The sequence below is a fragment of the Erythranthe guttata genome, chromosome 14 (genome assembly GCF_056151865.1).
Source record: "Erythranthe guttata isolate IM_541 chromosome 14, IM_541, whole genome shotgun sequence".
Lineage (NCBI taxonomy): Eukaryota > Viridiplantae > Streptophyta > Magnoliopsida > Lamiales > Phrymaceae > Erythranthe > Erythranthe guttata.
The window spans coordinates 22,159,210-22,184,693 of record NC_142546.1 but is presented as its reverse complement, the minus strand read 5'-3'; the positions used below and the strand labels follow the sequence as shown (position 1 = coordinate 22,184,693).

The window sequence follows — 25,484 nt, the reverse complement described above, 5'->3', positions numbered from 1 at the left end:
CCATCAACTATGTATTGTCTTACACATCCACCCTTAGAGCAACTCCAATGCTAAACATCAAAATTGGATTATCAAATACTCATTTGATAATTAAGATAATATTTTAATATTTATTTACAATTTATCTACTCCAACCATGGTTATCTAAATCAATAATCAATTGGAAGTTTTTTAGTGGTTTTATTTGTAATTGCCACGTGTCATTTTGTGATTGGGTGTTTAGGTAGTTATTTTTTTGATAACTCAATTTCCGGGATGTATTTTTACATTCAAAGAGGTAGAATATCAAAATACTTACCCACTTTGATACTCCCATTGGAGTGGAAAATTTTAATTTTGGAATATCAAAAAGGTGGTTTATGGATTTGATAATCCATTTGATACTCCCATTGGAGTTGCTCTTACGATGTCAAATTTACGCACGAGTGTTCATCCGGTCAGTAACCGATCGAACCGAACCGAACGAAGATTCGTAAATGTCGATTTCCGAATCACTAATTCGGGGGGGTATTCAGTTTTTTTTTTTTTTTTTTTTTTTATGCATTTATTCATATATGTAATATTAGTATTTAAACTAAAATTAATTAAAAATAAATTTAAAAAAATCAAATTTTAAAATACTTTTAATAAAAGTTTGTTATTTCGTTATTTAATGAACCAAATGCTAAACGGTATGAAATTTTGGCATACCGCAATTTCTAATTTTTTTACCTAATGAATGTCCCTAAATGTATCAACTTGATGGATTTTTTTGTAAGATAATACATAGTTGAGGAGTACTGGGTGCATGTAATTATGCAAACAGAAGAGTTTTTTCGTAATTTGGCCTTACCTCAAAGGTGGTCGTAATTTGCCATCATTTATTTGATACAACTTGAATTCACACCAGAACAAGAAAATTACAATTACATGCAACAGATCAATTGAATTCAAAAGAAAGACACTGTATATAACCAAGATCAAATCAAAGTTGAAGTAGAACAATATTATTATTATGTGGAATTATCAATTACGAGACGAGGGAAATTCCGGCAGCCAATAAATCATCGGACAAAACCTTGTTTGCCGCCTCCGACGGATGAAAGCCATCCCAGAAAACATACTCCGTCGCGTTTTTACATGTTCCCGGTGACTTCTTATTACACAGTATAGATGTCTCAATCAATCCTGTCCCGCAGCACGCCTTTCTCGCTTCCAAAAACCCTGCAATTAATTTTAATATTAGAAAATTTAATTGAATCCTGCACTAAGAAAATGTCTTATTTATTACCATAATCAGTTGGATTAATGACAAGGTTATGAAGAGGCTGGTAAATATCCAATACAACAAGGTTGAGATTCGAGAGATTGCTCTGTAATTTCTGAGATGTTGAATTCAATTTATTATTAAATAAAATTGCTGCTCGGTTAATTTTTTCGACGCAGTTATTGTTGTCTTCGCCGAATATGGTAATAACTGCCGGTACGCATCCTAGTGGTGGCAATGTCGTCACTCCAATTTTTCTCGCTCCTAAATTGTACAGCTCCTGTATATAATAAACGTAGTTGTAAATGTGCGACTAAATTTGATCTTGGTTAATTATTTAATTAACTACCTGCACAAATTTGGTGTACGATTGCAAGAGAATGTCGGAGAATTGATCAATTGCGTACGTGTTGTACAACAGAGGATTGATGTAGTAGTTCTGGATAAAGTCGCTGCTGCCGGCACTAACGAAATGGATCGAACTGTTTATTATTGACGAAGCGTTGGTTTTTCCGACAAGTGTCGCGAGTTTTTTCTGGTAATCTTTGTACAACTCCACCTGTTTGCTTAATGAAATAGTGTTCTAACAAAAAACAAAAAAAATAAAATTAATCTTATTGTTTTAAAGGGTTCGAATTATTAGTCGCATAATTTACTTAAGTTCTTACGTAAATTTCTGCTGTGCTGTCGTAATAACCCGAAGAACCCGAGGCGAAATTAGCTCCGATCAAGAGGTTTTTGCCTTTAGCTTGTTTGTTGAGGTAGGCCAGTGGATATGACGTAAATCCGAGGTTTTCAGCTGGAGGAAAAAAAATAACGAATTAAAACAATCGCTTTCTTACTCTTTGAATTTCTAAAAAAATTGTTAATTCATAAAAAATACCGGTGTAGTCCAAGGCAAGTTTGCCATTACAGAATCTGCCGGTTGATTTGTGTTCGATAAAATCTCTTCCGTAAGGCGGGAAATTGGCTTTGACGATTGTTTCGAGATTGTTGTTATTGCCTGCATCAACAACCGAGTCCCCGAATATGAAAAGCGCAGGAACTAAAGGTTGCGCCTTTACTGTGCCGATCACGAATAAAACTACAAGAAAAACGTAGTAGTTTATCATAGGAAAAATTGAAATTTTCTTGATCATGATTTCTTTTAATTTGTATTCCTTGTATGTAAAATATGGTGTTTGAAAGATCAATTTAAATGAGTTTTGCATTGATACAAATAATTGGCATAATTGGTTGAAATGGCAACATCTTGTTAGATTTTGTGCCAGCAATTTCAAATCCATGCAAGATATCAACAAAAGCGAATAAAAAAAGAAATTGGGAGATCCCTTCTTCTTGAAGATTGCCATTTCAAGATTTTTTGTTCAAAGAAATGGACCAAAGTATGTGGCGTGTGTTGCTTGTGTTTTATGAGCTGGTCTGGCTTGTGAGAAATCTTCTCTCGTTTGGTACTTAGTCGTTTAATTAGGGTTGCCACTTTATAATTAAATTTTAGGTAGACGACAAAGTATGTGCGATAAACTCAACCTAAAAGTATTGAACTCGAGTCATTAGATGTCTTGCTCTCCTTACTTCACCAACTAAACACCTTAGAAATTAAATATTTCATTCTTACTATTTTATATAATTGATTATTCATTATTATATTTTATTCTACTTATCATGTGTCGGCCATATTTTCTTTTTTCCTAAATTAAACGTTGTTTTAGATGTTTAGGTACGAGAGGGCTTTTTTTTTTCTTTCAATTTTGCCCTAATATTAGTAAAATGCTAAAGAAAAAATGAAAAGTACAAAAGGATAAATTCGTCAAATATTTTTTTTTCCACTAAAATCAAAATAAATTATTAACTTGGAAATATTAGTGAGATTCCAAAGCTTTAAGCAAATTTTAAAAAGATGGTTCTAATTGGGCCTCTGGGCCTCTTACTCTGGACCCATATGTTTTCGCATTGAATGGATTGGGCCCACAATTCACATGGTTTATATCAGGGAAATTTACAGTTTTCATCCTTCAAGTTTGCAACTATTTCTTATTTGGTCCCCATATTCATAAAAACATGCATTTAATCCCTCATATTAATTTGACTACTTTTTGTCATTTTCATCAATTTATAGTTAGTCTGTCAGTTACGGTAACAATGGAAACACGTTTAATTCCGTTAGTTTTAACGGAAATTTGACAAAAAGACTAAAATTGTTGAATTTTTAAAACATGAGGGACCAAATGTATTTTTTACGAACATGAGAATCATATATAAAATTTGAGGTTGAGGTTCCCGTTTATATCATTATTATTTTTCACTCTATTCTAAAAAAAAATAAAAAAATAAAACAGAGTTACTTACAATCATTAAAACTTTGAATATAATAAATTTCACTTTGACTCGGTATCACATTATAATTTATTCCCTTTATTCTTGATTGTATCGATTTGCCCCTGCACTTGATAAATTGTCTCAATATGACCATGGCCGCTAGTTGTAAGACACATTAACACTATTTAATGTAAAATGTGAAATTACAAATTGAGATTAAATAAATAAATAAAAAATAAAATAAATATCACTATCACTACTCCCAAGTTTCAAATCGCCCACGTGTCACCCGAGAACAGCAGTCATACTCTGGGAAACGCCCCCTCCCTCCTTTTTTCCAGCTTTAAATACCTCATTCGCTCTTCCCTTTCAACTTCCCCGATTCCAAATCCCCAATTGCGTAATTGATAATCGACGCGCATTATTTCAAAATCAAAACCTATCGAAATCCGAAGAGAATAAGAAATTTCCCACCGTCGCATAGAAAATGGGGAGTTCGAGAGCAGATCTGGACGGAAATCCGATTAAGCCGATGACTATATGCATGATCGGCGCCGGAGGTTTCATCGGCTCACATTTGTGCGAGAAGCTGATGGAGGAGACGCCGCACAAGGTGCTGGCGGTGGATGTGTACAATGACAAGATCAAGCACCTCCTCGAGCCTTGGGCCGAACGCATCCAGTTTCACCGCATCAACATTAAGAACGACTCTCGCCTCGAAGGCCTCATTCGCATGGCGGATCTCGTAATTTACCTTCGCTTTTTTGGCTCTTATTTTCTGCATTTCTGCAAATGTGTTTGGTTTTCTGGTTGCGCCTCTAAATCAGATCTTGATTGTGATTGTCAGAGTTTTTTTTTGCTGGTGATTTCCGTTTTCATCTTTCCGTTTTGTTTTGCTCTCCTTTAATTTTAATTCTGTAATTGAGCTGAATTTTGTGCATGCCAAGTAAGTGCACCCCCAACATTTGGAGTTCATTTAGATCTTGATTTGTATTCTTAATCTTGGCGGATCTAAATTTATTTTTTATGCGAGACTAGTATAAATGTTTTACAGTCTAGAGGATTTGTTCTTCTTTTGTTATTTCTATATACCAGGTTCACTGGCAATAGCTCAATGGTTTTCGTATTTATTTCTAGCTATGGCAGTGGAAGTGGTGTGATTGTTTGAATAATATAATACATTTATTAGACGATAAGATTTTGACATGGTCTGACTCTGAATCTTGAACTTTCCTTGTGGTGTAGACCATTAACCTTGCTGCTATATGCACTCCAGCAGATTACAACACACGTCCTCTTGACACAATTTACAGCAATTTTATTGATGCTCTCCCTGTGGTAAGTGTTTTTTCTGTGTTATTACCAATTTGCACCCGCGATGTCTAATTTGACTGATAGAAACATCTGACTGAGTGTGTGTCAATCATTTTGAAATTGATTTATTCTTGTGGATTTAGGTTAAATACTGTTCTGAAAACAGCAAACGCCTCATACATTTCTCGACTTGTGAAGTTTATGGGAAAACGGTTGGTTGCTTTTTACCCAAAGATAGCCCTTTACGACAGGTAAACTTTGCTCTCATTTCCTCTCAGTTGCTAAATTAGTCTTGTAAGTTGAAGATGTGTGGTTTGGGCATGAATCAATTTGAAAGTTAAAAACATGAACATTGGTGAAATAACATGAATACTGGCCCAAATTCGGTAGAGGGGCTTTACAAGTTCTAATCAATTGTATCATGTATTCAAGATAAATGTCGCTAGTAATGGAACCTTTTTGGTTGACTTTTAACTTCCATTCACTAGTCAAATCATTGAAGATGTTGATTAAATATATAATATGTGAATAAATTGTTTCTGTTAGATCATCCAATATGTTGAATAATGCATTGACTTTTAGTTTCTTGTTCATAGCTGGTGCCTCCATATATATGATCTGGTGGATTTATTTATTTGATGGACAGAGCGAGATGTATAATTAACAAAAAGAATAAGCAATCTCTTTGACTAAACTAAGTGGAAGAAAATTCATCGAAAGTTGAAACTTCTGAGATCTGATAGTGGAGCTTTTTAGTGAGAGTTGATTAGACTTCTTAATTGTAGACGAACATTGAAGAGACATGGAAATTGTGCAGAGAAGTTCACTGAAAGTTGTGGGATATTATAGTGTACCATTATGTAAATAAAACTTCTATATAAACTTGAAAGACTTATTCCTCTTTTCAGGAAGATAAATACATCAAAAGCATTATATAGATTTTAATCCGTAGTTTGAGACTGATTCTAGTTGTAGTTTTTTTTTATTTGTTTCTTTTTGTATGTGCTGATAATACTAATACTCTTGCAATGTTTCATTTTAATACTACTGTTATGCAATTCATTCCCTGACGGTACGTCGTAGTATTGTGCTTCTATTTATCAAGTAATAACCAAGGAGACCTTGTAGATTATGATTCAATTTGACTCGGTTAAATAGTTTGTTGAAAATTTTCTGAATCATTATTCATCTTCACCAGGACCCTGCTAATTATGTTCTGAGCGAAGATACCTCCCCTTGCATTTTTGGCCCTATTGAGAAACAGAGGTGGTCATATGCATGCGCAAAGCAGTTGATTGAGAGGCTTATCTATGGTTAGTTAATGGTCTCGTATTCTATTATAACAGTTTTAGAATTGAAGCTACACATTATATTGTTCTTATATTCCTTGTGCTACAGCTGAAGGTGCTGAGAATGGTCTCGAGTTTACAATTGTGAGGCCCTTCAACTGGATTGGTCCCAGAATGGATTTCATACCTGGAATTGATGGTCCAAGCGAGGGTGTTCCGAGAGTTCTGGCCTGCTTTAGCAATGTAAGATCATTTTAGCTCATGAATCGATTATTCGATATTATTTGAGCTTGTCTCATTTCCATTTTGCTCTCTCTTTTTTGTCCAGAATCTATTGAGGGGTGAACCACTGAAGCTTGTGGATGGTGGCGAATCTCAGAGAACCTTTGTTTATATTAAGGATGCCATCGAAGCTGTTCTTTTGATGATTGTATGCTCTACATTGTCTCCCTTATATTTTGTGTATGATATTAATCTGTAAAATTTTGGTTAAGTGGGGTGGTTTTTCTCAGGAAAATCCAGCCAGGGCTAATGGTCATATATTTAACGTGGGCAATCCTAACAATGAAGTTACGGTCAGACAGCTTGCAGAAATGATGACTCAGGTAATTTGAGTTTTTGCAACTTTCTTTGTTAGTGTTAACTTTTCATGTACCTTCCGTCCTTTTTTTTTTTCCGTTAAAAGAGAGAAAACTTCCTCCATCGAACAACTAATTTCTCAAGTTCCACTTTTTTTTATTGCACGCATGCAGGTTTACACGAAGGTTAGTGGAGAGCCAGCACTAGCATCACCTACCATTGATATAAGCTCCAAAGAGTTCTATGGTGAAGGATATGATGATAGTGACAAGAGAATTCCAGACATGACTATAATCAACCGACAACTTGGTAAAGAATCATCGTTAAAGCAATGCAAAATGTTACCTATTTTCTACTTGTTCTGACCTACTTTCTTTAATTGCATATTTCCCAGGATGGAACCCAAAGACATCACTTTGGGATTTGCTTGAATCAACTCTTACTTACCAACACAAAACATACGCCGAAGCTGTAAAGAAATCTACTTCAGTACCGGTTTCAAGTTAAAAAAACAAAACAAGAAAAGAAAAGTAAGAAAATAATTTCTCTTTAATTAAGTAGTCTTGTATCTTTTGAGAGATCACCCCGCTACTTATGGCTAAAGCAGTATCCTTTTTGGGGGTGGTGGTGGTGTTAGTTAATTTTACGTATCCGTACCTAGTTTGCCTAAAAATGGAGCATCTTGTATTACTGTTTCCACAGTTTTAAGTTGAAGGTATTTTATAAATATTTGGTTATTGATTGATATATTTTTTTCGTTGTGGAATTTTTTTTTGTTGTGTTTCGGTCGGATATGCCTACCTGAACTGTATTTGGTTAGATAAGTGAATTGATTCTTATTTTTCAGCAGAGTGTTGAAGAGAGTTAGCAAGGTTGTCTTTCTTGTGTATATAGGCAGGCAGCCTTTAACAGGTTCTTCTCTTCCTCAAAAAAATAAAATAAAAATAAATAAATAAATAAATAAATAAATAAATAATTAAATAAAAAATAAAAAATAACAGGTTCTGGTCAGTAAAATAATTTGCATGGTTTATCAAAAAAAAATGGAGTGGGCTAAGTTGCTGAGGCCGAAGCATTTGGGCCTCTGGAAATTTGCGATACCAACAAAAGCTTCAATAAAGTCTAACGGGATCCAACATTCCAACTCATGAATATTTACTACCAATATTTTAGAATATAATTTCAAAATTTGAATCGAAGCTATTTCTTATTTCTCACTCAAGTTTAAAAGAATAATTTCATAAATGAGATTGTTACGTTCTTCTTTGTTTCTTTCCCAAACTATAAAGCAAAGTGACATTTCCTCTTACAAGTAGTTTTGTAATTACTGGTGGGAGTAGCGGTTCCGTAATTACTACTAAATGGCAATCCTTTAATTACTCTTTAAAAAAAGGTTTTGTAATTATTTAATAAGTGACAGTTATGTAATTACGGAATAATTGGGAGTTCTGTAATTACAAGGATAATACTCACCGTTTTATTTAAATTTCCTTTTAAATTGACTTTGGTAAATAACTAATAAGATTTAATACTCATTGGTTAAAGAAAATCGAACCAAGATCTTCTCCTCACATGCAAGGAAATCTTTTTTTTTTTTTTTTTTTTCTTTGTAACACATACACATGGAAATGGAAGGAAATCAATATTCAAAAGCACTAATATCTTAATGGTGGACTATTGTCTATTGACTAATCATCATACTTGCTGAAGAATATCTTGACATTTAATTTTAGTTAAGTCATATAATATACTTTACTAGATTGAAGTGTTTAATACAATAATATTTGAGCTGATATATCATATCATATATATATATATCACTTGGTTGGAATTAACTGAAGAAGAAGTGTCTTAATTATGTTCGCATGCGCAGCAGCACTAAAACCAAAGCCTCGGCCTTCTTGGATCCAGGACCTCTGAGTTCCATTCCATAAAACCTATACCCACCAACTGTTCGACAAAAAGCCTCACACACAAATATTATATTTTTACTCTCTCTCTCTCTCTCTCTCTCTCTCTCTCTCATGATTACTGATGTTTACTTGTCTGTCTGTCTTTAGATGAATTGTTCCTTTGGCCGGCCCGAACAGCGTGTCAGTGTCAGCACATGCAAATACCCAAATAGAAGGTATCCATCCATCCATCCAAACACAAATGACTGAAAGCGTATTGTGGACAAGTTCGAATCTTTTTAGAAACTAATACCTTTTCTTTTATTACAATTTTTTATTTTATTTACGCCGGTTCTTTGTCACCTTCTCTCCAGATTCATTTCTTTTTCATAGCCTGTACTTTTTTTGTCTATAACTAGGTGTTTATATATTCATCTAATTAATTTATTTATTCTTTAATAAAGTAGACTTGAGTAAGGCCGGTAAGGTATGGCCCGCCCATGCTGTAGATGTGTGTTTAGGAACAATGGGTGGGGCTTTATTTTTCATAGGCAAAAAAAATGGACAGCAGGCTGTAAAGGTAGCGTCTTTATGAGTCATAATTGCTGTTTGTTTTTTTTGGCTTTGCTGATGAGTATGACGGAAGTTGACTCGGTAAACCCCTGTTCTTTTTTCTTTTCTTTTTATTTTTTATTTTTTATTTTTTATTTTATTTTTTTGGGTGAAAAATTGGTGATTTGTTGTTGAAATGGTTGGTGGGGTGGTCTTTTTCTGTTCTGGAGTATGCTCTTTAATGTTTGTGCTTAATTAATGAAGTGCTGAGCTGTGAGAATAATTATGATGATATCAGGGTTTTCTTATGAATTGAATTGAAGTGAATTCAAATGAAGGGACCCCTTTTTTGGTTTGAAGAGTGAGAGAGAGAGAGAGAGAGAGAGAGAGAGAGAGAGAGAGAGAGAAAAAGAGAGGGAATTTGAATTGAATTCAATTCAATTGGGCGTTTATTAGTGAAGAAGAAGAAGATTTGGTAGTAAATTCAATTACAGAAAAGAAAAGATTTGCTAGTGATGCCTCCTGCTGGGAAAGTTTCTGGATTCCATCGTCAAGAAAATGACTGGTATCTCTCTCTCTCTCTCTCTCTCTAGATTTACAAGTATTAAGTTTGTGTTAATCTTTAAGTCTAGATTTACACTCATTGGAAGAAAAAGCATAAGTAAATAATCACAAAATGAGATGTTATGGGCAATTTCACAGTATGAATTATTTGTTTCATGTCAGGTTCTGCAATGCAAATTTGCCGAGCGATATTCTAGTGGTGGTGGATGAAGTAAACTTCCATCTTCACAAGGTGAAATATATATATATATATATTTTCTTTTCCTTTTATGGTTTTATGCTTGTTTCTTGGACTGTTTTCTTGTTGATTTCTATTATTTGGAGAACAAAGAGTTTCAAGTTCTTCTGTCGGTGGCTGTCTTTTGCATTTGATATCTGTTACCATTTTAGTTAAAAGTATCTTTTCGAAGTTAAAGACTTCATTTTTCATCTATGTCGTATTGCATTTGAAATCTGATAGAAGTATATATATACATACATGTATCCTCCAGTTTCCACTTATTTCAAGATGTGGGAAAATAGCAACTATCGTCGAAGAATCTCAAACCACCAGCGACAAGATACTCACAGTAACTCTCCAAGAATTCCCGGGTGGGGCCGACACATTTCTCACTGCAGTCAAATTCTGCTACGGGGCCCGCATAGAGTTAACACCGAAAAACATCGTAATTTTATACTGCGCAGCAGATTACCTGGAGATGACCGACAATTACGGCGAAGACAATTTACTATCCAAGTCCGAGAATTACTTCCACAAGCACATTTTACGCCACTGGAAAGACTGCATTTTGACCCTCCAAAGCTGCAAACCAGTTATTATTACAAGAGCAGACAAACTCCAAATCATAAACAAATGTACAAATGCTCTGTCTGTGATGATCTGTACAGATCCGTCTCTATTCGGATGGCCAATGATGATGTACGGTAGTTTACAGAGTCCAGGTGGCACCATCCTTTGGAACGGAATAAACACCGGTGCCAAAATCCAAAGCAACGAATCCGATTGGTGGTTTGAAGACATCTCGTATCTATGCGTTGACTTATTCGAGAGGCTAGTTCTTACAATGGAAGCAAAAGGGGTAAGGAAAGAAAATATCGCTCGTGCGATAATGTACTACTGTAAGAAATACCTTCCGGGATTGGACAGGAGGCAGGGGGTGGTAGTGCAAGGGGGTGCGTCGAGGGCGGTTGCCAGTTTCAGCATGACACCTGCCAATGTCGATCAGAGCGCTCTATTGAAACGGGTCGTAAAATTACTTCCCGAGAAAAAGAGTAAATCTTTTTGCCGTTTTTTGTTGGGGCTTTTACGGGTTGCATTGATTTTGGGAGTTAATGACACGTGTCAGGATTATTTGGAAAGGAGAATAGGTGCACAGCTGGAATTGGCTAGTCTTGATAGTTTATTGATACCTAGTTATTCGGATTCGGATACTTTGTATAACAGTGACTGTGTTGAGAGGATGATTGGTCATTTTGTATCTTCTGAGCCCAATGTGGATTCTGTATTGTCTCCGTCTTCGTTTGACTTAGGGGCATCACCGTCATTTGAGCGGTTGAAGAGAGTTGCTAAATTGGTGGATAATTATCTGGCCGAGGTTGCTTCTGATGTAAATTTGAAGCCTGGAAAAATACGTTCTTTAGCAGAAGCGTTACCGGAATCTTCTAGATTGTTGCATGATGGGCTATACCGCTCACTCGATATATACTTCAAGGTTCTTTTTTTATTTTACAATGATGTACCTCTGATTTTTTACTTTTTCTATTTCTTTATTAGTTTTTTTGACAAATTTAGATTGAAATGTGCAGGAACATTCGTGGCTCTCGGATAAAGACCGAGAGCAGCTGTGCAGCATCATCGATTTCCGGAAGCTCTCGATCGATGCTTGTGCACATGCATCTCAAAACGAGAGGCTGCCACTCAGAGTCCTACTACAAGTCTTGTTCTTCGAGCAGATCCAGTTGAAAACAGCTCTAGCTAGCTGCCTCAATGTTTTTGATGCCGAAAATGCCCCTGCGCCTCCCCTCTCTGCTAATCCCCACGAAACAGGCGGTGAAATAGTCCAGCGAGATCGATGGGTAAATGTTGTCCGCGAGAACCAAGGTCTAAAAATTGACATGGAAAATATGAGGTCTAGAGTTGGAGAGCTCGAACAAGAGTTTGTTCAAATTAAGGAAGAGATGAAAAGGGTGAGCAAATCACATAGTTACATCAGTTCTTCTCCTCGATTTATTGCTAAAGGCCTTGGATGTAAATTGCTTACTCGGTCTTCAAACGTCGACATCCTCGAGAGCTCATCGCCCACTCCAAGAGCATCTGTCGAGCGATCTCGGCCGTCCACCTGTCATCATCGGCATGGAAAGAGTTTCTCTCTGGTTTGAGCATATTTTTTCGTCGGAGAAATCTCAGGTCAGGTTTTTTTTCTTGCTATGGAGAAGTTGGATATTTATCGGAACACACGAGCTTATTGGGTTTATTCTGTGCTACACCAGGTAGTAGTAGCATCTCACCGTAAATTTACATATAATTACGCACATGTACATGTGGGTGTGTGTTTGAATATCACCTGGTGCAATGCACCAGGTGTAGCACAGAATAAATCGAGTTTATGATGCACAAGCAGAGTGTTGGTAGTTTAATACCGTTGCCATAGTATGTTGTACAAGTAAATTATACGCTTTTGGATCCAAAGAAGGTGAACACATTGTAAGTGTGTCTCTCATATATACATGTTATTACAGCTATGCCCGTTTCTTTCAACGTTATAGTGTTATATTGTATCGGTATGCAGCGCATATAAATAGTACGATTGTCGATTGTTGGTTCCTCTTGTTCATATAATGTACCAGTTGATAGGGATCTCGGGAAATACGAATGTGTCTACGTCCAAAGTTTCTTTTTTCAATGTTCTGAGGATATAATAAGTCTTGACTTAATAAATATTCTACATTTAATATTAAAGAAAATAGTAATAACTACAAAAAATAAAATAAAAGAATAGAAGTTAAAAATGGTTGAATGGCCTCTCTCACTCAAAATGAAGCCATTTCGTATGGATATTAAAAGAGTGTGCATAAACCACAAATGAAGTAAGAGTTTCACAATTGCGATAGCGGCACCTCAAATGCCTACTATCGCCACTCACGGCAACTGCCACACTTCCACCCATCTTCCCAAGACGACGATTCAAACCAGGGTGAACAACGGCTATGTATCGATATATAACAAATACGACACGAGAGATCTGGGCAAGGTTCTGTACTGGAACAAATCTTACACTTCACTATCTTGGTAGCTTTTTCAACAGACGTGATTGGTTCTTCCTGGTTGCGCGTCTTCTCAAGTGCTTCGTTTTCTGCTGGTATAGACGAACTCTTGCAATTTTCTATTACAACATTTTCAGGTGATTCTCTGTCATTTGCATGGCTACCATCATAATCAAATTCAAGCAACTCATCAAGAGAGAAATAGGTCTGAGTTCCGAGTTCCATATTATCATCAGAATTCTCCTTAGATGCAATCGGTTGAGCTTGAGAGGAAAATAAATCCGGCATACAGCTAACACCGTTTGCTTTTGAAGGGCTGCGCACTTCAATCTCGGAGAATTTCTCAGACGAGTTAAAGACATTTTTTGCTTCAAAAGGAGCATTCTTATTTTCTTGATTGATATGCCTTCTGAGTGGCAACTTCTGAGGAGCAGGACTAGATACAGTGGCATTATTCCCTCCATTATTCACTTCAGAGAATATACCAGAATCAAATTCCGTGGCTGAAATCTCTTGCTTCGCAGATTGTTGAATCTCCATTTTGCCCTCCAATACCTTCTTTTTCTCTGGATCCAAGTAAGGACATACAGGAGATTTGACCTTGCGGCACCTGCAGCATTTGAATCCAACCAAGGTAAAAATCTTGGACTCGTCTAATTCTAATGCATCAGCATGAAACCAATCTGCAATGGGCACAAAACAGAACACATTGGCATATTAATCACTTCGCGTCGGCATAAAATAATCTGAAATGAAGAATTCGCAAGAGAGATTTACTCTTACATTGGCATGTTTCGCAGTGAACGTACATGAGATCAGCATTGTACGGCTGATTACAAAGGCGGCAAAGAGGGTTCTTCAAGTTAATATTAGGATTGCCCCTCATAAGAATGTTTCTCAATCTGAAATCAATGCCAGTGTCTTCATAATTCTTCTTCCTCCATATCAGACCCCAGTTCGATTTATTACCTTTTCCCTTCGCAGCTGCAGAGCGATTGATTGATTTCACTTTAGAGGAATGCTCCAAACTTCCAACAGATGCTGATGGTTCCTTATGACCGACTAATTGCACACCTTTGGTGGGTATATCCAGTTTTAGAATGTCTTGTCCTGGAATTAGCAGAGGAATTTTCGGGGATTCAACTCGAGTGGCGTTCTGAGTCTCACAGCATTTCTTGCAGGTGATTTCAACTTCCTCGCTTGTATTGACAGCTATACTAGTAGCACATTGCTCATGACAGAATTCTGGCAAATAGAAAAAATATATTTATAATGAATTAGCTTTTGTGCTTTAAGATAACTACGAATTTAATTTGCACCGGGATACTTTATTCTAATATTGATAGTTAATTTCTTCTAGTATTATAAAATTTCAATTTTGAAAGTATAACAGGCAAAGTGGTAAGTCGGACGCGTTTCATGTGGATGCAAGTATATGATTTATCGTCGCAGTACCTTGGCATACTCTGCACTTGACAGCATTCCTGAATAACAACAGCATCCAAAATAATAGTAGTTAATAAAAGGGGGAATAAAAAGGTGAATGTACTGGAAAATAAAACTGTGTGGAGTAAAATACCTATAGAATACATCTTGATGACATGAACAACAAACCATGCTATGTTGCCCGCAGAAGAGATAAGATAATATATTTTTACGGTTATTACCCTTGAACTTTCTCCTCTGAAGTTTGGTCAACACATTCACAGGATTGTTTGTATGCATTTTTGGTTCATATTCTTTAATTAGATACAAAGGGATGCATGTCTCTGAAAACCAGTATCTTTCCTTCCCTTCCATCATTTGCTCGATTTCTGCTATATTTTTCATCACACGAGAGGGCAGGTGCTTCTGATTACCAAAGGCAACACAGTATCTAATTTCATGTCCCACTACTTTCTTATCACAAATACAAGCATTTCTAAAAGCAGAAGCTTCTGTCTCGGAGGTTTTTCCATCACAGTTGTTCTGCTCAGGACGAACAAGATCGCTCCACCTCACATGAAAATCAAGGTATCTGACCTGAGGCAAATACCAAAAAGAACGCGATAGCTCCCCAAAGTAAATGTTTGCTAGAAAAAATCGAAGTGTATATACAATTTCAAAAAAATATACGAATCAACAAAATGGCACCTGAAGTGCAAGTTGTGCCGTATTCCTACTCATTTCAACTGTGGAACGCCAGCAAAGCTGCCTGCTGATTTTGGGAATCTCGTTTCCTTCAGTGTAATGTATACCGGGTATCTTTTTCAAACCACCTGATATGCTTATACTTGTCAGTGAACTAGTTCTAGAATTTTAGATCATCGTATATAAAAAGGAACATCACAGCCTTCTCAAACAAGGAAATTTTTTTTTTTTACCTTGGCGGGCTGATTTTTTAACAAGTGAAGATGGAAGATTCCCTCTTTGGAACATAAGCCTCGACACTGTACCTCCTCGCCACCAGGTGAAGTCAGTTAACATATCTTTGCGACCAACAACCTCAACTTCATGCACAGTAGAAGGTTTTCTGCCACGTCTGCCTGGTCTGCGTTTCTGATTTGATTTAGAAGCACTTGCTGCAATCTGAGAAGAGCAAGATTTAGTAGAGCACCCTTCTAGAAGCTTTGTCCAATCTCCAGAAAGGGCAATGCTACGTATATTCTCCTCAAGCTGTAATCAAATAAAGTTATGCAATTAGAATTGAATGATTAAATAGCATGACCAACTGTAAATAAGCAAATATGAAGACAATCAACCACGATAAAACAAATGCTTACTTCAAGCAAAAGGATCTTCAATGCATGGCAAGTGGTGGCCTGTTCAACTTCTTTGCGCCATTGTTTCCTAAAATTATCATTGACGAATGGACCAACGAGCAATCCACTTAAACTCTCCTGCACAAATATAATGTATGATGCAATTCCTGAAATTCTCCCATCCCCATTCTTTGCAGTACGAACACCGGCAAATACTTTCATAGCACCTCTGATCGCATTTGAAGCAGCTGCATTTAACAAGCATCCTTTCTTGTTTGTTGCATGAGCCTTACAAGAGAAACACCAGCTACATCTTTCCCTCGGGACTTCAACGAGCTTCTTCTCTGTATTGGGCCAGAAAAATCGCACAGCGGCTGATGAGAAAGCTTTTACCTGAAGTGCAACACTGGCACATTTAACTTTCCCTTTGTTATCTGAAGAGCGAGACTCGCTAACTTGATTTTCTTCGGATGAAAGAAGTGCTAAATTAGTAGCAGCAGATACAGAGAAATCTCCATGCAAGTAGTAATTTATGTAACCAGATGTTTTGAAGGAAGATCCCATGTACGAGCAATAACTTCCATTCACAATACCATTGTATTTAACTGGGGTAGTACATTCACCAAATTCCTCTTTGTTTGCTAACTGCAAACCAACTTCAGGCATCTCATTGCAGGGTAAGATGTCTAGGGGTATTTCCCAATACTTATTTATTCCTCTGCATATTTCTGAATACGTAGTAACATGCTCAACTTTCGAGTGGAGAGTACGGACCACTCCACGAATGTCGTGCCTGCTGTAGTATCTAACACAATCTCCAGAGTTAATAGAGGCCTTCAGTCTGCAAAATTATCTCCAGAAAGTATCGAAGCAATATTAGTAAAGGTGAGAAATATCTAAAGGAAGGGACTGAAAGTAAGAAAGGAACAAAGCCTAAATGAAATTAGAAACATACACAAGTAAATGGTCACAAGAGGCAACAAAAACTTGTTCGTACAGATCCACGCCTAAAACCTGTCCTCCCCTTAGAGACGTTCCTCTCAAAACTCTGGGTTCAGTTGCATTTATTTTACATTCGGGACAATACCATGAACCATCGGGCATAAGCATCTTGTTCAATCCTAAGCATCTTGAGTGGTAAGCTGAAGGACATCCATCACAACAAACCAGCAATCCATCCATCCCACAAAGGCGGCATTCATCACCATTACCATCGTCATCAGTGAAACTCCCAACTTGAGACTCCATCGTAGAATGACTACCAAGAGAACACTTTATCTCACTATGTTCTGCAATTCTCGGTTCACTTGCCCCCGCTGCAACCATTGTACTTGCATCTATGTCTGTTCCTACTTCTGATTGTTCATGCATATCCATTACTGTTCTTAGCTCTTCAGAATCCAGAACATCTTCGCATATGATCTGCAAAACTATTAACTTCTGACCAGCTGATAACGTGTAATAATCTCTCTCCAAAGAATGGATATAAAATCCTTTCCAGTCATGTTCCTTTTTATAACCCATCAACATTAGGTAGTGAACCAAGAAAACCGGCCAAGTTAATGTATCAAGCAAGGTCCAATCCAGACACCTACAAGCAGTAAGAGCAAGAAAGTTCAATTTTACTGCAGTAATTTAATTTGATAACAATGCAAATAAAAGTTGAGTCAATATATAACTTGCATAAAAGATAAGCAAACATTACTATATTTAAGATAAACCATCATCAACTGGAGCAACAATGGCAGGACAATCAAAGTACACGCTACTATGATTACCTAGAATGCTGTTCCAAGATTCAGTTACTCACACAATGAAAAAGAAACCTAACTGAAATTTCACGATTCTATTCAACAAGGATAAAATACCGAAAGCCATTGAGAAGTACCTCAGGCATTTTGATGCAAGTTCAGAACCATCTGACGAGAGCCTCTCGAGATGTCGCTTTAGCACACGCATTAGAGCAACATGAACAGAGTCCAACAATGTATTCGCAACAGGGCAATTGAGCGCCCCCACAAAATCATCTAATCCAAATGGGTGTAGAAACAGCGTTACACTAAACGAACGCAAGAAGCCATATACAGACAGAAGGTGGGAAACATACTCCTCCGGAACACCAATATGCCCAGAAGAAGGAGGCAATTCCAGTGGTGGAACAGGTGGCAATTCCAATTCCACCACATCACCGCCTCGAATATCCTCACATGAATCACCCGAAGAATCAGCATCACCGTCGATCATTTCACTCAAAGGTGACGAATCAACACGATTGGCATCTTTCGCATCGAATCTGTTTTCAATCTTCAAAACCTCGACATCCACATCATTACTTAATAACAGTTCATCCAATTTCTCTTTCTTCTCAGACCATTCACCAGTTAAATCACCATCATCAACAAGGATCTCCTTCACTTTGCCACAGTTCAAACTCTCGTGATGCCCATTCTCATAGTTTATCCCATAAGAACCTGAACCATAAAGCACAATCTTTCCCAATAAAATCCCACTGCCCTTAAACTCTCTCTGCACATAACGGCCTACTAATTTCAATGCCCTAGTCACCACTACCTTATTTCTGCCATTGCAATCCGTCGCATTTTGCACGTTATTTCTCTTCCGTTTTCTCCCCCGACGGCTCTCCGGCGCCATTCGATCCGCAAAATCACCCCAATCTCCCAAAACTAGTATTCAATCAACAATCCTTTCTGCAAAAAAATCAACAATAAAACACAGTCGCTACCATCAACAATCCTATCACATTCCCATCAAAACGAATCTCAGAACCTTCGTATCTCATTACACGCAGCCAATAAGAAATATAAACTGCCAGAAAATAAATTTTAATCGATTGTTATTCCGGCAACGTTATGGTTTCTGCCTCAATGTACGTACTTTTGTGTGTAAAGACGATAATCAATAAAATAGTGAATACAAATATACAATGAACGAGTTGGATGAACTCAGAGTACTGTTTCCCCCATCATGCTAATGAAAAACCGCCATTGAAGAAGAAGAAGAGATTTGAGAGCGGCGTGTGATTATGGAATGGTGAGAATAGCCCTAATCAAAAGGTTTTTCGCTTCGCCACTCTCCCACTCTGTCTAGGGAAGTAGTTACTATTTGAATGGGACTCGGATTCCGAGTCACGACCCGGCGGGAGTCACAAATTTATTGGCACCTTACACCCTTCAACTATAGTATTTTAGCACCTTATACCCTTGAAAAATATTAATAACAGTTTGAACCCTTGAAGCGCAATAATCATAAACAATGCACCCCGAATTGAATATTTAAAACCTCATAAGGATAATAATTTCATAGTTTTTCCGAGGTCCAAAATGAAAATTTAAACTGTTATTTTCTTCTATCTCCAACCTAATTTGAAGTGTACCAAGCGCGAAAAAAATAAAAAATCACACTGAATTACTGAAAAAACTATATTTTCTTATAAACAAAAAATAAAATAAAATTTTCTCACTAAACTATTCGTTTGATGAATCTTTTTATTGTACCTGATGAAAATATTTGGTATAAATTTTTGGAAGAAAACATAATTCAAATAATATGATAACAAAATAGCTAAAGGGAATTTTTTTTAACTGGATTTTATTTTTTTGATAAAATATACAATTTCATGAAAGATATATTTTATTCTTTTCACCTTGGGGATTCGAAAGGATTGATGAATGGGGGCAACTATTTTGAATACTAACTTTTGCTTAGTTGAATACCAAAAAAATAGAAATTAAATAATTAATTGGAAATTACTTTAATACCCTTAATGAAAATTAAAACCAAATAATATTACAAATACTATTTTTCTTTCTTAAAAACCAAATAATCAAAAACCTAAAAAAACATTTCCCTCCTCACTCCCAAACCCCTCACCTCCTCCACCTCCTTCTTCTCCCTCCCCAAAAACCCTCCTAAAAAACCCCAAAACAAAAGAAATCAAAACCTTACACAACTTGCAAAATGGCCTCAAATGACAATAGAATGGTAGTTTACGAGCAAGGAGAACCCATTCAGGTATGTATTCATGTATTTTTTGAGCTAAAACATCGATTTTGAAAATTTTTTTTTTTTAAGCTCGCCATGTATTTTCGACACATACAGGTCGAAAATACACCTATTTTTCGACATGTATGTGTCGAAAATACCCTTAGATTTCGACACTTAAGTGTCGAATTATGATGCAATTTTCGACACTTAAGTGTCGAAAATTACCCAAAGTTTCGACACTTAAGTGTCGAAAATTGCATCATAATTCGACACTTAAGTGTCGAAATTGTGGGTAATTTTCGACACTTAAGTGTCGAAAATTGCATCATAATTCGACACTTAAGTGTCGAATTTGTTCCTGTTGCAAATTTACTTGTCTTATATTTTCGACTCTTTTGTGTAGATCGATTGCACCCATTCATTTACCACGTCCGAAAAATTCCCAACAAAAGAAGCTTTAATGGCATGGGTTCGTGAAGTATGTAAAAGAATTGGAATGGTGTTAATGATTGGGGGTTCGAGTGACGGGGATAGAGGACGTAGGACACCGTATGTGATTGTTCGTTGTGAGCGTGGGGGCCATTATGTTGGCAAGAAGGTACCAGGTGAAGATGATCAAAGACCGGGAAAAAGGAGCACCGGTTCAAAGAAATGCAATTGTCCGTTTAAATTGAAGGGGACAAGGGAACACAAGGATGATGAAAAGGCTGAGTGGAAATTGGATGTTAGTTGTGGTATTCACAACCACAACTTATTCGAAAACTTGCACGGACACTCTTATGCCGGAAGATTATCAAAGGAGGATGTTTCCTTTGTTCACACTATGAAGAAAGCAATGGTGAAACCAAGGGAAATTCTAAGAGCATTGAAGCAAAAGGACCCGTCTAATGTAACTGGTATGAAGACAGTTTACAATACTATCTCTAAGTTAAATTTCAGTGAATTGGATGGGAGATCTCAATTGCAATCATTGTTTGTCAAGTTGAAAGAAGATGAATACCTCTCGTACCATAGATCGAACGAGTTGAATGCGATTACCGACTTGTTTTGGATCCACCCGAAATGCATTAAGTTGGCACAGTCGTATCCGTACGTATTCGTCATCGATTGCACGTACAAGACCAATCGTTACGGACTCCCATTTCTTGAGATTGTGGGTTTTACTTGTACCAACAAGACGTTCTCAATTGCCTTTGCTTACTTGGACCACGAAAAGACGGAAAATTTTGAATGGGCGTTGCGTTGTTTGAAGGAGGCCATGACCAGTTGTCCTCGGCCTAATTGCATTGTAACAGATCGAGATTTGGGTTTAATGAAAGCAGTGGCCAATGTGTATCCATCGAGTCATCACTTGCTGTGTCGGTGGCATGTGAACAAGAATATAGTGGCCAATTGTAAGAAATTGTTCCCAAAGGACATCACCAAATGGAAGCAATTTCAGTCGAGTTTTTCGGCTCTTATTGAAAGAAATACCATGAACTTCATGAGTATGTTGTTGTGAACAAATGTCCTATCCCACTTGAGTTAATAGGCTCGTATTGGAAACACATGAGTATGGAGCCCGCCGCGACCACAGGCCAAGTCATCCTACCAACCATCGACGAAGAATTATCGGAATACCAGAAGCTCTTTGAATGTGCCGATCTCGATGCCAAAACTCGATTGCGCAACCATTTGAGACATTTTACCCACCCAGAGAAGACTAACCTTACGGAGCCAAGTGAAAAAGTTGTTAGCAAAGGTCGACCGGCAAAAAGTAGGAAAGACAAATCAAGCACTCGGGACAAATCACATTTTGAGTATGTGGAGCCAAAGAAAAAAAAATCGAAGCAAGCTAGTTGTTCTCCAAAGGTAAATGTCGCTACTATCGTCTCATTTCATTGAAATTGTATTTTATAATTGTGCTGAGTAATGAAATGTAATATACTGCAGCTTATACCTGTACTGATGAGATTACGAGGGCATTCGAATGATTCTTTCAACACTATACCAACTCAAGAGTCAGGAAAAAGCACTATACCGACACAAGAGTCGGTCAAACCATTATTTGAAGATGCAGATGTGGGATTGCCACCAGGTTTGATCGGCAAGAATAAGTACATTGACACGATCCATCCACGATTTCGTATGCACGTTCGAGAAATCATCAATGTCGGTTCAGATGGACACTGTGGATTTCGGGCAGTTGCCTCTATGATGGGATTTGGAGAAGATGAATGGGGTCGAGTGCGAGATGACATGCTACGGGAGTTGACTTCTAATTTTTCCACTTACACGACCATGCACCGTGGCGAAGAAACCGTTAGAAGCATGCAAGCTATTGTGAGTAACTGGGATGTTCCTGCAACTCGTGATCATTGGATGTCTTTGCCAAATATGGGTCATGTAATTGCTTCAACATACAATATTGTGCTTGTCTACTTATCCAAGTATCAGTGTCTCACGTTCCTTCCCCTATCGAGCGATCCAAAGCTTTTCAGCGAGAGGCAAGAGCACGGTATGGCATTCGTCGACAACTGTCACTTCGTGCATGTTGTATTGAACAAGAATTGTCCAATACCTCCTATCGCCGATTATTGGTACCGATGTCATGATCCTAAAGCTGATGGTTGGAAGCCTGCAGAAATGGATGGTCGGATTACAGCATTTCGAGAATTAATAGGTCAAAATGTTGCCACGCGAGAGAGTTTCGAGATTATTACTATATCAGACAATGGTGATAGTTCTCCCAACATAAATATGTAAAGTTACTGGTGCTACATTTCAATGTTATTAAGTGTTGGGTTTTTATTTGAAAAAACTATGTTTTTTTTTTTAAACCCCAAATATATTGCAATGTAAGATAAAAAACACATGTACGTAGTTTTTGGACAAAAAAAAAATAAATTTGCAATTTTTTCCCAAAAAAAAAAATTTGTATACAGACCAAATTCGACAGCTAGCTGTCGAATTACACACAGTAATTCGACAGCTAGCTGTCGAATTGGGACTGTATACAAATTTTTTTTTTTTGGAAAAAATTGCAAATTTATATTTTTTTTGTGAAATTAACCCCGAATATATTGCAATGTAACATAAAAAACACATCTAAGTGTTTTTGGACAAAAAAAAATAAAATTGCAATTTTTTCAAAAAACAAAAAAAAAAATTGCAAACAGCTCCAATTCGACAGCTAGCTGTCGAATTATTGTGTATAATTCGACAGCTAGCTGTCGAATTTGAGCTGTTTACATTTTTTTTTTTTTTTTGAAAAAATTGCAATTTTTTTTTTTTTTTGTGCAATTAACCCCAAATATATTGCAATGTAAGATAAAAAACATATTGTAAGTGTTTTTGGAAAAAAAAAAAAAAAAATTACAAATTTTCAAAAAAAATAAAATTTGATACAGCTCAAATTCGACAGCTAGCTGTCGAATTACTCTCTGTAATTCGACAGCTAGCTGTCGAAATTTAGCTGTATCAAATTTTTATTTTTTTGAAAAATTTGTAATTTTTTTTTTTTTTTTTTTTTGTGAATTTAACCCCAAGTATATTGCAATGTAAGATAAAAATAATTTGATACAAGACTAATCCCAAATAAATTAAAAAGCAAGTAAAACAAATAAAATCCATAAAACAACATCCATCTAAAAAAATACAAGACTAATCCTGTGTTTTTTTCTTCCTACTAAACACGCGTTTCACAACCGCCTGTGGGGCATCGGACGAGCTCGATGGCGGTGGAAGTGGCCCTATCGAGCTACCTGGAGGTGGTGGTGGTGGGGCATCCGACGACCTCGAAGGAGGTGGAAGTGGGGCATCCGGCTCGATCAATCTGACAATATCATTTAGGGTCCCCCACATGACCGTATGAGCGTCGGATGGCGCAAGTCCCCGTACCTCGCTAAGTGTACCCTTCACCAACTCCAAAATTTGTGAAAGTTGGACCTCCTTATCGGTACCACCCTCTGGACGAGCTTCATGGGGTCGAGGTCGATCCGCCTGGGGTCGAGGAGGATGGGCTCCATGCCTACTCAGTTGTAACATGCATCTGGGTCGGAACCAATTCATGTAGTCCGGCGAAGTGTCCGCCTCCCCGAGTTCAATTTCAACGGACCTCGACTCCTCGTCCAGACAATACTCCTCCCACCGATCAGAGAATCGTTCGCCGTACGCAACGAAAATTGAGTTCTGGACCGGTCGACCTTTGCTAACTAGAGCTTTGTACATATCTTTTGACATGTATGCACGACCTGGAATGATTTGCACCCGGTTGAACTGCCTCAAGACTCTGTCCGGATGATATGCCTCGAAGTGGTCCATGCAACATATCATCCCACTAAACCAAGCAGAATCTGGCATCGGGAAACGATCACGAATAGCCGTATACGGTGACCATATAACCTAAGTAAAACATATTAAATAAAAAATTAGATGTAAAACATATAACCTAAGTAGTAATAACAGATTATTAAAGTGGTATGTTACCTGATCGGGGATCAAATCATCTAATCGAGATCGCAGGTACGACGCTCGTTCAGGCGTTGAAGTAGTCTTTGACTGAGGCTCCCATCGGCTCGCTAATGGCCCCTCGAATTCCGTCTTCAATGTGCCACCCCCCAAATAAGGAAAGTGCTCGTAAATCCATGACTGAAAGAGCGTCAGCCAGCCAGCCATCGAGTTCGTTGATTTTTGTGAGGCTGAGGAAAGCTCATCGTACAACCGGCAAAGACATGCAGTGCCCCAAGCATACTCGCCGATCCGATCCAAATCAGCTACAAGATTTAGGTACTCAACGCTTACCATGTTGCCTGTCTTGTCGCACAGTATAGTACACCCGAGCAAAAATAACAAATACGCCCGAATGGCGTACGTCCTCTTCTCTGCACTATCTCTCAGGGTCACTTTGCTAAATTTAGCCTTCAACCATTCCAACTTGACCGCTTTCTTCTTGTTTACATCGTCCGGGTACTCACCTAGCAACTGGAACATCAAAGTACTGGGAATGGTTTTGGAATCACGGACCAAACGCTCGCAAGATACGGTACGCCCAACAACTGGCAAACCGACCAACGAACTCACATCGTCAAGTGTGATGGTCATCTCTCCAACAGGTAAGTGAAATGTGTTGGTAGCTGGCTGCCATCTCTCTACGAAGGCTCTAAGTAGATGGCCGTCCACAGTGTTGTACGATGCCTGTACAACTGACATTAAACCACATCTTTGTACTACATCTTTAATAAACGGCGCCGGCTCCCAACCTTTCAAAGTTGTTGTGTGATTTCGTATTCGAAATTCTGAGCCGCGCTCCGAACGATCTGGCCCTCCGTTCACAATATGATAAGCAATGTGCTTATCAAATTTTGTGTACAATTCCGGTATCTCGGGACCTAGGACCGGTTCATTGCTCGAATCACCAACTTGTACAGTCGAATGTACAGCCGGCACCGGATTCGTTGACGAAGAACCCTCTCCAGACTTCTTCTTGGTCGTGGTCTTTTTCTTGGTCGTGACTACTATGCCCTTGCCTTTATCGGACAATTCCTTCCTCTTTTTACGGTTCGAGACAGTCGGAGGTATACGAGGTTGACGTGGTTCTTCCACTGCAAAATAACACACAAATAAAAATTAATATACATAATATAAACACAAGCAAATAAAAATAGGAAAAAAAAAAAAAAAAAAAAAAAAAAAAAAAAAAAAAATTTCACAGTTTAAATTCGACAGAAACCTGTCGAAA

At 37.5% G+C, this 25,484-nt stretch overlaps 6 protein-coding genes across 9 annotated transcripts; 4 read left to right on the top strand and 2 right to left on the bottom strand.

Annotated features, from left to right (window-relative positions):
- Positions 1-859: 859 nt before the first annotated feature.
- Positions 860-2,513, bottom strand: LOC105958861 (GDSL-like lipase/acylhydrolase superfamily protein). The gene is made up of 5 exons (XM_012982865.2): positions 2,130-2,513; positions 1,915-2,045; positions 1,596-1,829; positions 1,271-1,526; positions 860-1,203 (listed from the first exon to the last, which is right to left on the bottom strand). Exons 1-5 carry the CDS (start codon positions 2,455-2,457, stop codon positions 1,010-1,012), a joined length of 1,143 nt encoding a protein of 380 aa, XP_012838319.2. The 5' UTR covers positions 2,458-2,513; the 3' UTR covers positions 860-1,009.
- Positions 2,514-3,886: 1,373 nt separating this feature from the next.
- LOC105959089 (UDP-D-apiose/UDP-D-xylose synthase 2) lies at positions 3,887-7,507 on the top strand. Its single transcript, XM_012983118.2, has 9 exons — positions 3,887-4,310; positions 4,811-4,903; positions 5,023-5,130; positions 6,078-6,192; positions 6,278-6,411; positions 6,497-6,598; positions 6,681-6,773; positions 6,921-7,056; positions 7,142-7,507. Exons 1-9 carry the CDS (start codon positions 4,053-4,055, stop codon positions 7,252-7,254), a joined length of 1,152 nt encoding a protein of 383 aa, XP_012838572.2. The 5' UTR covers positions 3,887-4,052; the 3' UTR covers positions 7,255-7,507.
- A 1,232-nt stretch (positions 7,508-8,739) lies between these two features.
- On the top strand, positions 8,740-12,644 carry LOC105959088 (Phototropic-responsive NPH3 family protein). 4 transcript variants are annotated; one of them, XM_088814389.1, is made up of 5 exons: positions 8,740-8,875; positions 9,490-9,756; positions 9,918-9,987; positions 10,247-11,467; positions 11,562-12,644. In XM_088814389.1, the coding sequence occupies exons 2-5, from the start codon at positions 9,707-9,709 to the stop codon at positions 12,132-12,134; spliced, it is 1,914 nt and encodes a 637-aa protein (XP_088670515.1). In that variant the 5' UTR covers positions 8,740-8,875; positions 9,490-9,706; the 3' UTR covers positions 12,135-12,644. The 4 variants fall into 4 exon arrangements, with proteins under 4 accessions (XP_088670515.1, XP_088670514.1, XP_012838571.2 ...); XM_088814388.1 differs by having other exon boundaries at positions 8,751-9,293; XM_012983117.2 differs by having other exon boundaries at positions 8,772-8,875; positions 9,686-9,756.
- Positions 12,645-12,685: 41 nt separating this feature from the next.
- Positions 12,686-19,011, bottom strand: LOC105959086 (DDT domain-containing protein PTM-like). The gene is made up of 9 exons (XM_088814385.1): positions 17,649-19,011; positions 16,716-17,351; positions 15,782-16,601; positions 15,383-15,674; positions 15,153-15,277; positions 14,599-15,041; positions 14,475-14,503; positions 13,803-14,264; positions 12,686-13,702 (listed from the first exon to the last, which is right to left on the bottom strand). The coding sequence occupies exons 1-9, from the start codon at positions 18,410-18,412 to the stop codon at positions 12,885-12,887; spliced, it is 4,389 nt and encodes a 1,462-aa protein (XP_088670511.1). The 5' UTR covers positions 18,413-19,011; the 3' UTR covers positions 12,686-12,884.
- A 450-nt stretch (positions 19,012-19,461) lies between these two features.
- On the top strand, positions 19,462-21,266 carry LOC148765449 (protein FAR1-RELATED SEQUENCE 5-like). Its single transcript, XM_088812809.1, has 2 exons — positions 19,462-19,792; positions 20,169-21,266. The coding sequence occupies exons 1-2, from the start codon at positions 19,739-19,741 to the stop codon at positions 21,264-21,266; spliced, it is 1,152 nt and encodes a 383-aa protein (XP_088668935.1). The 5' UTR covers positions 19,462-19,738.
- LOC148765448 (uncharacterized) lies at positions 21,253-22,651 on the top strand. The gene is made up of 2 exons (XM_088814390.1): positions 21,253-21,616; positions 21,698-22,651. The coding sequence occupies exons 1-2, from the start codon at positions 21,314-21,316 to the stop codon at positions 22,508-22,510; spliced, it is 1,116 nt and encodes a 371-aa protein (XP_088670516.1). The 5' UTR covers positions 21,253-21,313; the 3' UTR covers positions 22,511-22,651.
- Positions 22,652-25,484: the final 2,833 nt, after the last annotated feature.